The sequence below is a fragment of the Falco peregrinus genome, chromosome 9 (assembly GCF_023634155.1).
Source record: "Falco peregrinus isolate bFalPer1 chromosome 9, bFalPer1.pri, whole genome shotgun sequence".
NCBI lineage: Eukaryota > Metazoa > Chordata > Aves > Falconiformes > Falconidae > Falco > Falco peregrinus.
This window is the reverse complement of record NC_073729.1, coordinates 9,950,881-9,963,620: the sequence shown is the minus strand read 5'-3', so window position 1 is coordinate 9,963,620 and position 12,740 is coordinate 9,950,881. Positions and strand designations below refer to the sequence as shown.

The following is a 12,740-nucleotide window of genomic DNA, read 5'->3' as shown; positions in this document are numbered from 1 at the left end:
CAGACCAGCATGCTACAACTGCATTTTTATACAGATTTTCCCACCAGTCGTCCAGTCCTGGTTTTCAGGATTGCTGCTACAGATATAAATTGATGCTGAAAATGTTAGTATTGCTTTTCCCCAGAAAAATAATTGGTCCAGGTAGTGCTTTCCCGTGGTAAAATTTGGGAACGTAAGAATTCTGCAATTTTACTACAGGTGACAATTTTTCAGGGAAATGGAGTTTATTTTGCAAACATATTTGTAGGACCCACTCATGAATTCCCTGATCTTGGGCTGTGCAAGAAGGTGCTTATCGACAGATTGCTTAACACCTGCCGTGGTTCAGGAGTCTCTCCTTTCCCTCTTACACAATCTGAAACAGTATGTCTGCACGTTAGAGATGTGTAGGCTAGCACCATAGGAGAGATCATTTGAAACTAGAGCTGTCATTGCATAATGCAATATAACTATAGGAAGGGAATGCTCTGGTCCATACTCTCTGAGGTAGAGTCATAATAGACTATACCTGCCAGGTGTTTGTCCAGATCTTTAGAATTACCCTTTTTTTTTTTTTCTGATTTGAGTTTACTGCTATTGAAACTTAACATTTTCTTGACAGAATTTAAGTGGAATTTTCCTTTTAAGGGGGGAGGTTTATGTTTAAAATGGCACAAAAGTCTGTATTTTGCTCAGGCCCAAGCAATATAGGGAAGAAAGCTCAAATGAAGCATTTATCACCACATTATTTGCATCCCTTGCATCACTGATAACTTTAGAGACTAAGCATATTTTATTTTGTATTGGTTAGAGTAAAACTAATAGTCTTCCATATTTCTGCATAAACCTTTTCTTTGAGAGAAATAAACCATAATAAAAAAATGCTTATTAGACATTTAAAGAATCCCAAACATATTTGGCCAGAGCTTCCAAAATTCATCTGTGTGTTTCTATACTATAAATACCAGAGCCCTTCAATCATTTGAGACAGTCAGTAAGTGCTCTCTGTGCAGATGAAATGAATATTTAACATTTTTTTGAAGGAACTATTACATACAAAATTTTATATAAATGAATGCATGAGGTGAAGAAGTTCTAAGAGACCATTGCTTGATTGTAATCAAATACAGAAAAGTAATTTCATAGCTAAGTACAGAATGGGTAAATGCTGAACTGGCTTTGAGAATCAGATAATACACAGATCTTCTGGTTTCAGGTAATATTCTTTAATCAGTTGGCTCAATCTATTCAATAGACATACGTGTAACTTTTCATTCTTACAATAAGTTTCTCGGAAAGTTCACAGCCAAAAGAAAGACACAAATTCCATCACTCTGTGCTGTGTTATATAACACACACAGATGCTTGAAATTCCTTCTAGAAGGACCACTTCTACTAGCTTCCTCCTAGAATAAGTGATAAATACTAATACTTCAGGCACAAAATGGTTTTCCAGCACAAGGGGACATGACGTACTGACCTCCCTTCTTCTAGTCACTACTCCTAAGTATCAGTGTTTTTCTACCCAAAGAGAAAAATCTGCTGCTTATGGACACCATATGCATTGATTTCTATATTTGGGATTAATGGTGCAGTGAAATTACAATAACCTTTGCATTTTATGAAAGTATGTCTGCACAGGGCATGATAGTTATGCCAACCACAACTCCTCTCACTGGCATCCACTAGAATTTGTATATGCAGCTCCTGTCCTTTCTTTCAGGTGTTTCTCATTTCTATACACTTGCACAAAAATGAATGGCTGTCTGGTGTTTTGGAACAATTAAAGGGAATAAGAACTTGTAAATTCAAACACACGGGATGACTGCCTCTTAAGTGAGATCTTGTGCTATAATGTTGTCTATCTCATTTCTTTTATAGTATTCTATGAAACTGTATTTTGGTAATTGTTTCTAGTTTTTGTATAGTCAGTAATCATTCTTGTAGTGGAAAACTCATAAAACTCAAACATTTGTTAGTGTCAGAGTCATTGTTAGCTAGCGTCTAACCAAGCAGCCAAAACAGGATAGTTCAGTATACAGTGAGCTGTGTTTTGTATTCTGCCCATCTGTGATCATCATCATGAGGTTTCAACTGTTAACAGAAGGAAAGTGGGTAAAGATAATAAACGAAAGTATAGTGTATAAAGCCAGCCACAGCTCCAGAACCGTAACTTCTGTCTTGCTTTTGTACGTGCAGTTTATCATAATGTAGGGCAGACAGCAGTATTTGCAGTTGCCAGAAACTTTGGCATGTTATTGCTAATACTCTGGTGATACTGTGCTATTGCTTTAAAAAAAAAAAACCACCCATGATGTTTAGTCATAACAAGTACAATTGCATTAATTAAATACTGTTTCACCAAAAGAAACCAAAAAATATTTAAGGGGAGGATGTCATTTGTTGTTCTATTTGATTAAATGTTACAGTAGCTTTATTTTTTGAGACAACAACTAATTAAAATGTGAATTTTTTGCTTTTATTTCTAGCTCCCCTCCACTTACTGAAAAAGAAGTTGAGGTAAGTATGTTCTTAAACTCATTTTTTCAGAGGTATGGCTCAATTTTAAGTGGTTACTGTAAGTCTAAGGATGTTATGGGATATTTATTTTTTTTCAAAAGAATAATTTCTCAGAAAAAAGACATACTGAGCTCAGTCAAAATAACAATTTTGTGAAATGTGGGCAACTATTCCAGGCAATATAAACTGTAAAAAAACCTTAGAGATGGAATAAGCAAAATGCTTGTTTGTGCATTCTTCATAATAAAATACACATTCATTTTGGAAATTATTATAGTGTATTTAAAGTAGTAAAAAAATTGAGTTTAAATGAGCCCAGAAACTAAATGAGTAAAATTGCATTTTCGTATTGGCCAATAGGAGCTTTGGGGCAGTTTTTGATTATATCTTGCAGTTAGTTTACATAATTTTTACTTTTTCAGTTCAAGCCAATGATTTTTTTTGCAGGTTGCTCTTTAGTGGCTGGCTTGCTTTCTTCTTTTCTTTACACACCAGTCAAGGAAAAAAATCTTTATTTACATAGCTCCAATCTAATGGAACTGTTTGTGCCTTGTGCTTTGCAAAGTATTAATCCTAAGAAATAATGCATCTGGTAAAGAAAGAAAACAATCTTTAAAAGCAGGGTGTAAGAGAATAATAACGTTAGCACTTCATCTTTTGCTGGCTTCGGTGTTAGGTGTTTATCCCTTAGGTAAAACAATGCTAATGGTGAGCTCATCGCTGGACTTCCTCTGCACAGACTATCTGTTTAAAAACCTTGGGGACCCTTGGAGGAAGTCCAGCTAGAAAACAGATCCATTGTGATTCTACTTCTGGTAGGCTACTTCCTTCATTGTGTCTCTGCTCTACTGATCTCCCAGAAAAACATTCAGGAAGAGAGGCAGCAACACATTTATTAATTTTTTAGAGGAAGTAAACAGAAGTGATTTTTGAAATGACTGAATTTAAAAAAATATTTTTTGAATTTTCTGTTTCAATATTTATTTAAGCACCAAAGTTTGTTAAACAAGTACCTTATTCTTAAGTTGTTCTTGGAAATTATATTACTGTGACGCTTATTTTAAAAGTGCCTTTTTTTAATCCAAACAGAATGTATTTGTACAACTTTCCTTGGCCTTTAGAAATGATAGTTACACCTTGGAATCTAGAATTAACCAAGCAGAGAGAGAGAGAAATCTTACTGAGGAGAATGCTGAGAAGGAACTGGAAAACTTTAAAGCAGCCATTACGGTAAGAAGACTGAACTTTAGTGTACATGAAAGTGTCCATACATTTGAAATAGGTGTGGCTATGCTTGCCTAGACCTACTGTAAATTCAGCTCCAAAACTTAATTTTCTGCTGCTCAAGCTCCTTGCTGTAAGCTGCCTACCGCTGTACACAAGGGAGCATTTTCTGCCAGAGTGAGCTGCCATTGCTGGAAATGTACAGAGGATGTTGCCCTACGTCTAGCAGATTTCAGGAATAAACACTATGAATTTGCTGTTCAGTTCTTGGAATAAACCTGTGACAGAGCTAAGAGCATTCAGCACTGCAATTTGAGTGCTGCTGATCCATGCTGTCTTGGGCAAGTCCTTTAGCAAGTAAATATGAGGTGTCCAGTTAGGTGAGATACTGAAATGATCTGAAGCCCGGGTCCTGAGATTTGTGACTTGAAAGACCTGTTAACTGCAGGTTAATAGAAGGGGATATAGAAAAGGAAACAGCGAGGATTACTTCAGGAATACATGCCATCTCAGGATCAGGTTATGGGCCTGAACACACTTTCGTTCCAGCTGTACCTCATATTCTTTTATCAGCAGTAGTTTTCAGTCCTTCTTGCCAGCTTTCTCTGGATTTTCTAACTGAAATGACACATTCTGAGATGTGTCAGCTTAGGTGCTGCACATGTTTTTCTACAAAAAAAGGAAGGTGTGCTTAGATACAATGCTGCTAAATGAAATACCTGTAGACCCCATTTGCATATTACAAGGAGGTGCTACCATACTTTTGAGAAATAGTTAGGAGGACATAATGATTCTCCCATTTACTTTATCAAGAACATAATCGGGTAAGAAAGGATACAATTAAAAAAAGATGGTTATGTTTATCTCTTTTCATCTGGATTTTCAAATCTGTATTTCCAGATCAGTTGTTGGTGGGGGGGAAAAAAAGAAAAGACATTTTTTAAATGTTTTGCTGCTCTTCCCTCTGCTCTCTGTTTAAAGAGCAAGCAGAAACAACCTAATGAATCTCAAGGTTTTCAGACTGAAAAAAGTATGTTAGATTTGACACTTACTTCTATTAAATCGTATCAGGTTTTCTCATATCAAACTTTTCTGTGAACAGAAAACTCATTCAGTGAAAAGGTGTTCACTAAGGCTTTGGCTAATAAGACATCTAAATTCACTCTTGCTTTTGGTAACTAATGCCAAGGAAATTACATGCTTTTATGCATTTCAGAATTAATCTGGGCTATCAAAGTGATGATATTAAACCAGTGCATAAATGTGTTTATTGATTGACAAAAATTGGTTAAGAAATTGTAATTGCCATTTGATTTACAGGCTGTATTATATTTTATTACTCTTTTACATTTGGAATTCTTGAGACTCTAATATCTTCTTTTCCAAATAAGTGAAGTGGCATGGAACTGAAAGAACATAAGTGGCCTTCTTAATACCTCGTGCCTAGCAAATTAAAATGTCCTTTGTGTTTCAGCAGTCATTTGTAAGTACTAGTTCAAATAAACATAATTTGTAAAGTTCACATGTAGCAAGGTATGATTCATCATTAATTTCAAAAGGAAAATATTGCAAATGTGCTTAGCCTTTTTTAACTCCTTGAAAGGTATGCCTGCAGTATGCAGTGAAGCACCATTCTGAAACAGAGCAGCAGCACTCTAGGTTATCTGTGGTGGCAGTGGTGGCACTCCTCTGGGGCTAATTTGTCCGTGTATAATTCTGCCTAGAACACTTCTGTGGCTCAGGCTATTTCATCTGAACTAAAAGTGGCAAGACATGATGATAAAGCTTGTGTGTTTTCACTTCAGTCTTCAGCTCACTTATGGCATCACTATGAACACAGAGAAGCGTACCAGAAGCTATTGGAAGATATTGCAGTTCTGCGCCGTTTAGCTGCTAGACTATCCAGTCGGGCTGAGATGGTTGGAGCCATTCGGCAGGTAAGAACATCCTTCTGTCTAACACGTATCCTGGCTGCACATGTTCACTCTTGCTCTTTTTTAGCCATAGCTGGAGGTTATATTAGCCCTTTGAATTTTATTTGCCATTTTGACAGATTAAAATGTTTATTTTAATGTCAGATAAGACACCATGTCACCCTGGAAGTAGAATTCAAACAGAAGAAGATTATCCATGAAGCTACACAATAGGACCATATATATTATTTAGAACTATAGCTGCTTTGCAAGAAACTTATTTATAATCAGTGCAGCACTAATAAGAAAACTTTTCTGGGTCAAAAAGCTCATCTAGTTTAGTCACCTGCCTTTGGCAATAGCTTTGTCAGACAACTATTAAGAGTATAAGAACAGAGCAACTATAAATGAGAACACAGCAATACTGCCCCAGATTCAAGACTGTTGCCTCTGCTCTCTAAAGTAACTAGACTGATGCCAGCAACTAAGACCTCCAAGGGTTTGAAAACAAATGTGCATATACCACATAACTAATAAGACGGGCACACAGACATTGTATAAACATATGACAAAATAAATTATGATATCCTGTGGGCATCTGAATGCATGTGCATTTGTGTTCTTATTAGCTTAGAAATTTTCAGTCAGGGAGGTACTAATATTTCTTGAAGAACAACTATTCCAGATTTAGCCCTGACAGGGAACACAGACATAGAAGCAAATCATTTGTTTGAGAAGTGTAGAGATTACCTGCGTGTTCCCCTTCTCTTCTTTAGGAGAAGCGTATGTCAAAGGCAACAGAAGTAATGATGCAGTATGTGGAAAATCTGAAAAGAACATATGAAAAGGATCATGCTGAACTAATGGAGTTCAAGAAACTTGCCAATCAGAATTCTAGCAGAAGCTATGGTGCATCTGGTAAAAAGATTAACATTTAAGGGTTTGTCCTGCATTTATACAGAGAGGCGTGGTGCTAATAATGTTAAAAACTGAAGAATCATGAAACCTGTTCATGAAGTTCTGATCTACAGTAGATTTCAAAAAGTTATAGATACAATAAAATATTTCATATGAACCATACTTAATGCTATAGTACATTGATTTAAAATCACTGTTGCCTATCACCAAATTCTGATGAAATCCAATGACATTTTCATAGGCCTCTTGCACATACATGTAGCTTCCATAGGTTTGACCCAAGTACCTCTTAGATGACAGATGATGGCAAAATGTTGTTATAAAAAAGATTTTTTTCTTTTTGCAACCTTTTCTTTCCTAGTTTGCTGGAAACTGAAATTACTATTTTCTTTTGCAAAAACTTGTATACGGAGGCATAGTGGACTTTTGCATGATCTCAGTAATGACCATAACGGTTCAATCTTTTGCAGTTATTTCAAATTTCTTCTACAGGTTTAATTGACACCAGAACTGTATGACAGATAAATATGCAGTCACTACAGACCTTTATAAAGACACTATACCTGAGTTTGAAATACAGGCAAGGGCTCTATTAATATTGTTTACAGGTACTCATATAGTCTAACACTGGTTTCTTTCTACTGTTTTTATACAGAAGATGGAGTACCTCGTTCATCTAGATCCATGTCTCTTACTGTTGGAAAGGTATTTCTACAATATAAAGGAAATTAAATTAATATTATATGTAGTGAAATTTCTTTGTCTGCATACCACCACATATAGACTGTGTTCAAAATGTGGTGCTGGTAAATTCTCGATGTTTTTCATGTAATTTAGTGCAAGTGCTTTGTAATTTTGGATACATGAAGTGTGACTTTGTGCAATAATTTTAATACTTGCTGTGAAGTATAAATAATAAAGGGACCTATTTATTTAAGAATAATTCTATTCCAAGCCACATACCTGTGCTCCAGAGAATGGCTTAGGTCCTGTGCTTTTTTATAGTTCCTCAGTGAGGAAGGTGAGCATTGGATCAAAATTTACTATGTAGTTCCATGATCATACCATTTTTGTTATGTTAAGAATTAGATCATGTTCAGAGTACTGTAGATGTAAACAGTTATTTTTAAGTGGGGCTAATTTTTCAGTTAGCATCGAAGTATCTTGTTTGGTTTGACAAAGCATTCAGAGTGAGAGATTATTTCAGATTGTTTTGGCTCAACCATTTAATAACTTTAACGTGGCCAGTGTTCCATGTCTGCAGAACTTCCAAGTGTTGGAGATGAAGTTTATTACAAAGTTTCCTAAAACGACCAGTGATTTAAGAGAGCCAAGTGCCAATGTGACCATTATGAAATGTGGTGTTCAGAGGCATTATATTCAGTCTACTATTTCTTTTCATATTTTTATTTGCCTGGATTGTCATTCTTTAGTTTGTTCCTGCCACCTCTGAGTGCTGGATAGAAAGAATTAGAGCACAGAGCATGCTGAGGGCCAGACTGCATTTCAGAATGATAATCAGATAAGTTGAAACAGAGGTCCCCCCAAAAAGATTAAATTTAACGAAGACAAGTACAAGTCCAAATAATTAAGGGGTGGGGGGGGGTGGAACCCCAAACATTGGAATGGATTGCATAGTATGGCTGCTGACTCCCCAGTATAGCTTTTCAGGACCGTATTAGGTAAACCTCTGTCATTTATGTATATTTATAGTTGGTTTTGTCTAGAAGCAGGATCGTGGAGTAGGTAACTCCTATGTATTTACTAAATCTGTGTTTACCTCCTTTCCTGTAACGTTATCTAGAGCAGAATCTTAGAAGTGTTTGGATATGCAATGAAGCTATTAGATGCTATAAGTGCTTTTTTTTTTTTTACTCAGTTGAATGTGTAGATTTTACTACATGTATATCATGGGATGAACCATTTGGCTACTTACCTAATGACAGCAAAAACTTACATGATCTGTACTTGAGGTAGAATATATTGTGTACACTTACCATGTGTTTATCATATAAAGAATTTCCATGGTCTTTGGGAAATGTAAGCAATGATGCATGATGCTAGATAGATATCATAACCACTCAAGGGTGGGGGAGAAGGCTCTGTTCTTTTGCGGAAGCAGCGGATGTTATTGTTTCTGTAAGCTATAGTTTGTAGGTTTAGAAATAATTAATATATCATAGTAGATGCAGTATATCATAATGAGTACATAACAAGATAAGTGTTTCATGTGTAACTTCATTTTTTTCCAGTCATTGTAACACTGGTGCTTTTCCCAGTATCATTATACATCTGGTTTAACCAAAGATAATAGCTTCTAATAAGAACTGACGATATCAACTCAGAACATATCTGTTGTGTGACTTCAACTACTGGGCTTTCAGTGCAGAAGGAAAAGAGTAGCCTCTCCATACAACACCTCATTTCACGCTAAGCACTTGCCATACCAGACAGTACTAGAGGAAGTTTTGGGGAAAACCACAGCCCTGACAGTCATTTATCTTAATTTTGCTCCCAAATCTCCTTTTTCCCAATGGACATTAACCTACATCTTTGCCACACCTATTAACTTGTTCTTCAGTCTGTTTTGTTGTATGGTGGAAAAAAAGTATGTTGTTTCTCACAGAACATGCCTCGGAGGAGAGTCAGTGTTGCTGTTGTTCCTAAATTTAACTCCTTAAGCATTCCTGGTCAGTCACCAACAGCATCACCTATACCTTCAGTGCCGTCCCTGGTAAGTAAAACCAACATTTTAAAGATACTATTTTTGTTGAAACCACTTTTGCATGGGGCCAAGCCATATTTATTCAAAAATATAAGCCCTTTCATTGGTTTTACTTGTTTTGACTCCATCCTAGTGAAGGGAATGGGCAAATGTAATTCCTGTTGTGTAAGGGACATATGCCTTCAGAATCTTCCTCCATAAATGATAACTTTGGACACCCCTGAATGGGGCTAGCTGGTGATTCAGAGGCATTAGACACTAGGTGAGGCAATTTGCCTTTTCATCTGTAGTAACATACTGGAAAGAAGTAGCAAAAATAGTTGTCCACTGTGAGAGAGAAATTTTAACTAGAAACCATAGAAGATGATTGGACTGCTTCTCTTCATTGCCAAAGAAGTTGGCTAAACAGGAAAACATGCAATTAATGTACAGAAATGCATGTGGTACAAATTTAGAGATTCTGTGGTGATTTGGGATTAGTGGAGCTACCAGCCTCTGCCTTGACTTTTTGTTTATAAAATGTTAATAAGTGAAATGAGAATCTAATCTGAACCTAATCGATCTATATAAATGCTTTGGAGGAAAACAGCAAGGCATATCAACTGTTCAGAGATGAGATATGATGGCACGTAACCTGAAAATCATGCAGTTTCCTGTTAAAAATGTAGGACTATTTAAATGAGGAGTTTTGCTGAGAAACTAAATCCAAGTGTGTTTGTTTATTGTGATTTATTTATGTTTAAAATTTTCCATTGAAGACTCAGCTAACAGTGTTCCTAGGATAATATGGAGAGAAGCAAGAGAGTAATTTTCCTGTTCAGTGATCAATATATGAAGAAGAAAGACTTTCTTGGAAAAAGTAGGCAGGGTAGAAGGGAATGTCATAGAAAATTCTTCTTAGTGTGCAGGTCTGTTGTTTACTGTGGTTAGTGGAATTCGGAAGCTCCATATTGAAGATACCTTGTTCATGGGTGTGGGAAAAGCAGCACATTGACTTTGTCATTTTACTGAAGATTCATTTGAAATTAATTCATGGATGTAACATTTATTGTGATTTTTCACTTACAGTCTGAATCACCTAGTAATGGAAGGAGCAACCTAACATCTACTCCTGTTCTGCCAGCACTTTTAGAAAAGTGAGTTTTGTCTAGGCCATCTCATTACCTATTAAATCTTGGTATGAAATGAAAATTATATAAATTTTATCTTTCCTAACAGATGTTATACCAAGGCATAAGGTATTGCAATCAGTGACACAACACTGGCTTAGGCTGATTCATGATCTGGTAACTGTGTTTTCTGTGTCACCATCATATTGTTCTTTTCGTGTTCAGAGGTTTACAAGCAATATTGCAGAACTAAATGGAGCCTGCTAAGATCATTAGAACTCATCAAGTAAAAAATTCAGCAGAAGATCATACATTTACACATTTGCGTAGGCCTGCCTTCAGAACTTGACAAAACTAAAACTATCACATACATTTTTTTAAATTTTTTTTAATCTATTTCCTGGAACAAAATAATGCTGTATCTGAAGTTGTCAGTGAGCAACCCCAGGTTCTTTAAGTTGACTATCCCAGTAATATAAGTTTGTGTTCTACACTTGCCTTTTGAACATATGGCCAGCTGTAAGAATCATATTTTGAAATACTATGATATCCAGTGTCATGTAGGCTTTTAAATTTATATGAATAAACATAAGTATACAAAACTCAAAAGTGTAATTTATCATAGTAGTAGATCATCAGAATTTTGCAGAAGTCAAAACAATGTTTAAGTAGTGATTCTTTTTTAGTATGAAATGATTTGAGCATTGCACTAAATTAAAACATTAGGTTTGAAATTTTAGTTTTAACAACCTCATATTTTAGTTATAAGAGTGAGAGAAGTTTGCATTTTAAAATTAAAAAATACAGATATGAAAGAGATTTTTTTTAATAGCCCAGTAATAAGAAAATACCTCAATATCTGTATTTTTCTAGTACCTATAAATAGCAAAAATATTTTTCCATTAAAACATTTGCCTTTTTGACTCTGTATTACTTGCTGTTGATGTAGATGCCCTGGCTGGATTAAGGTATGCTATTGTTACCCATTTTCCATGGTAGTTCCGTAAGTAACTCCAGGGGTTTAAATTGTACTACTTTCAGAGCAAGAATAATAGTTATATGAGCAAAGAAAGCGAAGAATTGCTCTGCTGGAAATCATGTGCATCTACATATTTCTGGAAAGAACTTCTAAGTTATTCCAGCTGAAATTCATGTAGACATGCTATTTAATTTTATACAAGTTATTGAAATGTAAAGCCCCTGCAGTAATAGAATACAGATATGAAAACATGTGGGACTGAGATGAGAACAGAAGGCAAGGCATACTCAAGCTGTTCTACAAGGTCTTTGTAAACAGTTACCATTATGGATACAGGTACTGTTGAATTTGCAAACCTGTGTGTGTAAATAATTTATTTGTACACATAATCAGCCTAAAAAGGAAAATAAAAAAAAAAATCAGGCACTTTTTCAAATACTTATCTCTTTCAGGAAATGTTGCACATTCTAAGGAAGTTGCTTGCTGATGTTTCAGAAGTAAAACTTAGTAAAACATCACATTGATTTTTGTAGTCTTTACTGCTACTACTGCTACTTTGACCGTTTAGGCTGTTTACAATATTACAATAAAATATCTGCAATACTCATTTAAATTAAAGTTTGTTAGGGTGCTTTAAACATGCAAATTAAAAGCTTTAAATTATGTAGAAGTCAGTACCAAATACTGAACTCCAGGTCTTTTAGATTAGTGCTGAGGCAGGAAAAAAATTATCTAATATCTTTTGTTTTATCTCTGTGCTTTACTAAGAATGAAAATATGCAACAATTGGGAAAACAAAAATGGTGAACTATGGACTAGTTGTTACAATTGAACAGAATTCTGTAAGATTTAGACCATCTTTTGAAACTGTACAGAAATCCTAGAGGAAAAAAGAAAACCCAACAAAAAAACCCTCCCTTACCAATATTAGTTACTGGATCTTAAAAAAAGCAAATCACGTTATCAAGTAACAGAACTTGACATCCAAGTTTGAGCATAAGTACGTATGCATGGGCCAGCTGCTGTAATAGTGTAAAATTACATCGTTCAGCAGGGTTTGGTATATTTAAGCACTTCAGGCTTATATTCATGATTTCTTTAAAATCCAAGTGAAAATTATGTCTACTGTTAATACGACTTCTTGAGAGAAAATTCATTGCCCACAAATAGTGTCAGTCAGGATGAATTATTCTGCCATTTATTTTAGAGCCAGAAAAATAAAGCTTACAAAAGGGTTTGGTTCTAGAAGTTGAACTGTTGAGCTAATTAAACCTTCAGTTTCATAGATTTGCTAAGTCATGTCTGAATCACTTAAACTCTTTGTCCCAGACTTAAATAAATAAGGACAGGTGAGCACTGCAGAGAGCAATATA

The 12,740-nt window shown here is 35.4% G+C and overlaps 1 protein-coding gene across 15 annotated transcripts in view; it reads left to right on the top strand.

The window, feature by feature from the left end:
- Positions 1-12,740, top strand: part of IRAG1 (inositol 1,4,5-triphosphate receptor associated 1) — a 117,980-nt gene that overhangs the window by 98,770 nt on the left and 6,470 nt on the right. For all 15 annotated transcript variants that reach the window (XM_027778377.2, XM_055814488.1, XM_055814482.1 and 12 more), the window contains 7 exons: positions 2,469-2,499; positions 3,589-3,729; positions 5,529-5,660; positions 6,413-6,554; positions 7,210-7,259; positions 9,181-9,288; positions 10,348-10,415. In XM_027778377.2, coding sequence (XP_027634178.2) covers positions 2,469-2,499; positions 3,589-3,729; positions 5,529-5,660; positions 6,413-6,554; positions 7,210-7,259; positions 9,181-9,288; positions 10,348-10,415 — 672 coding nt within the window. The remainder of the gene's footprint in view (positions 1-2,468; positions 2,500-3,588; positions 3,730-5,528; positions 5,661-6,412; positions 6,555-7,209; positions 7,260-9,180; positions 9,289-10,347; positions 10,416-12,740) is intronic.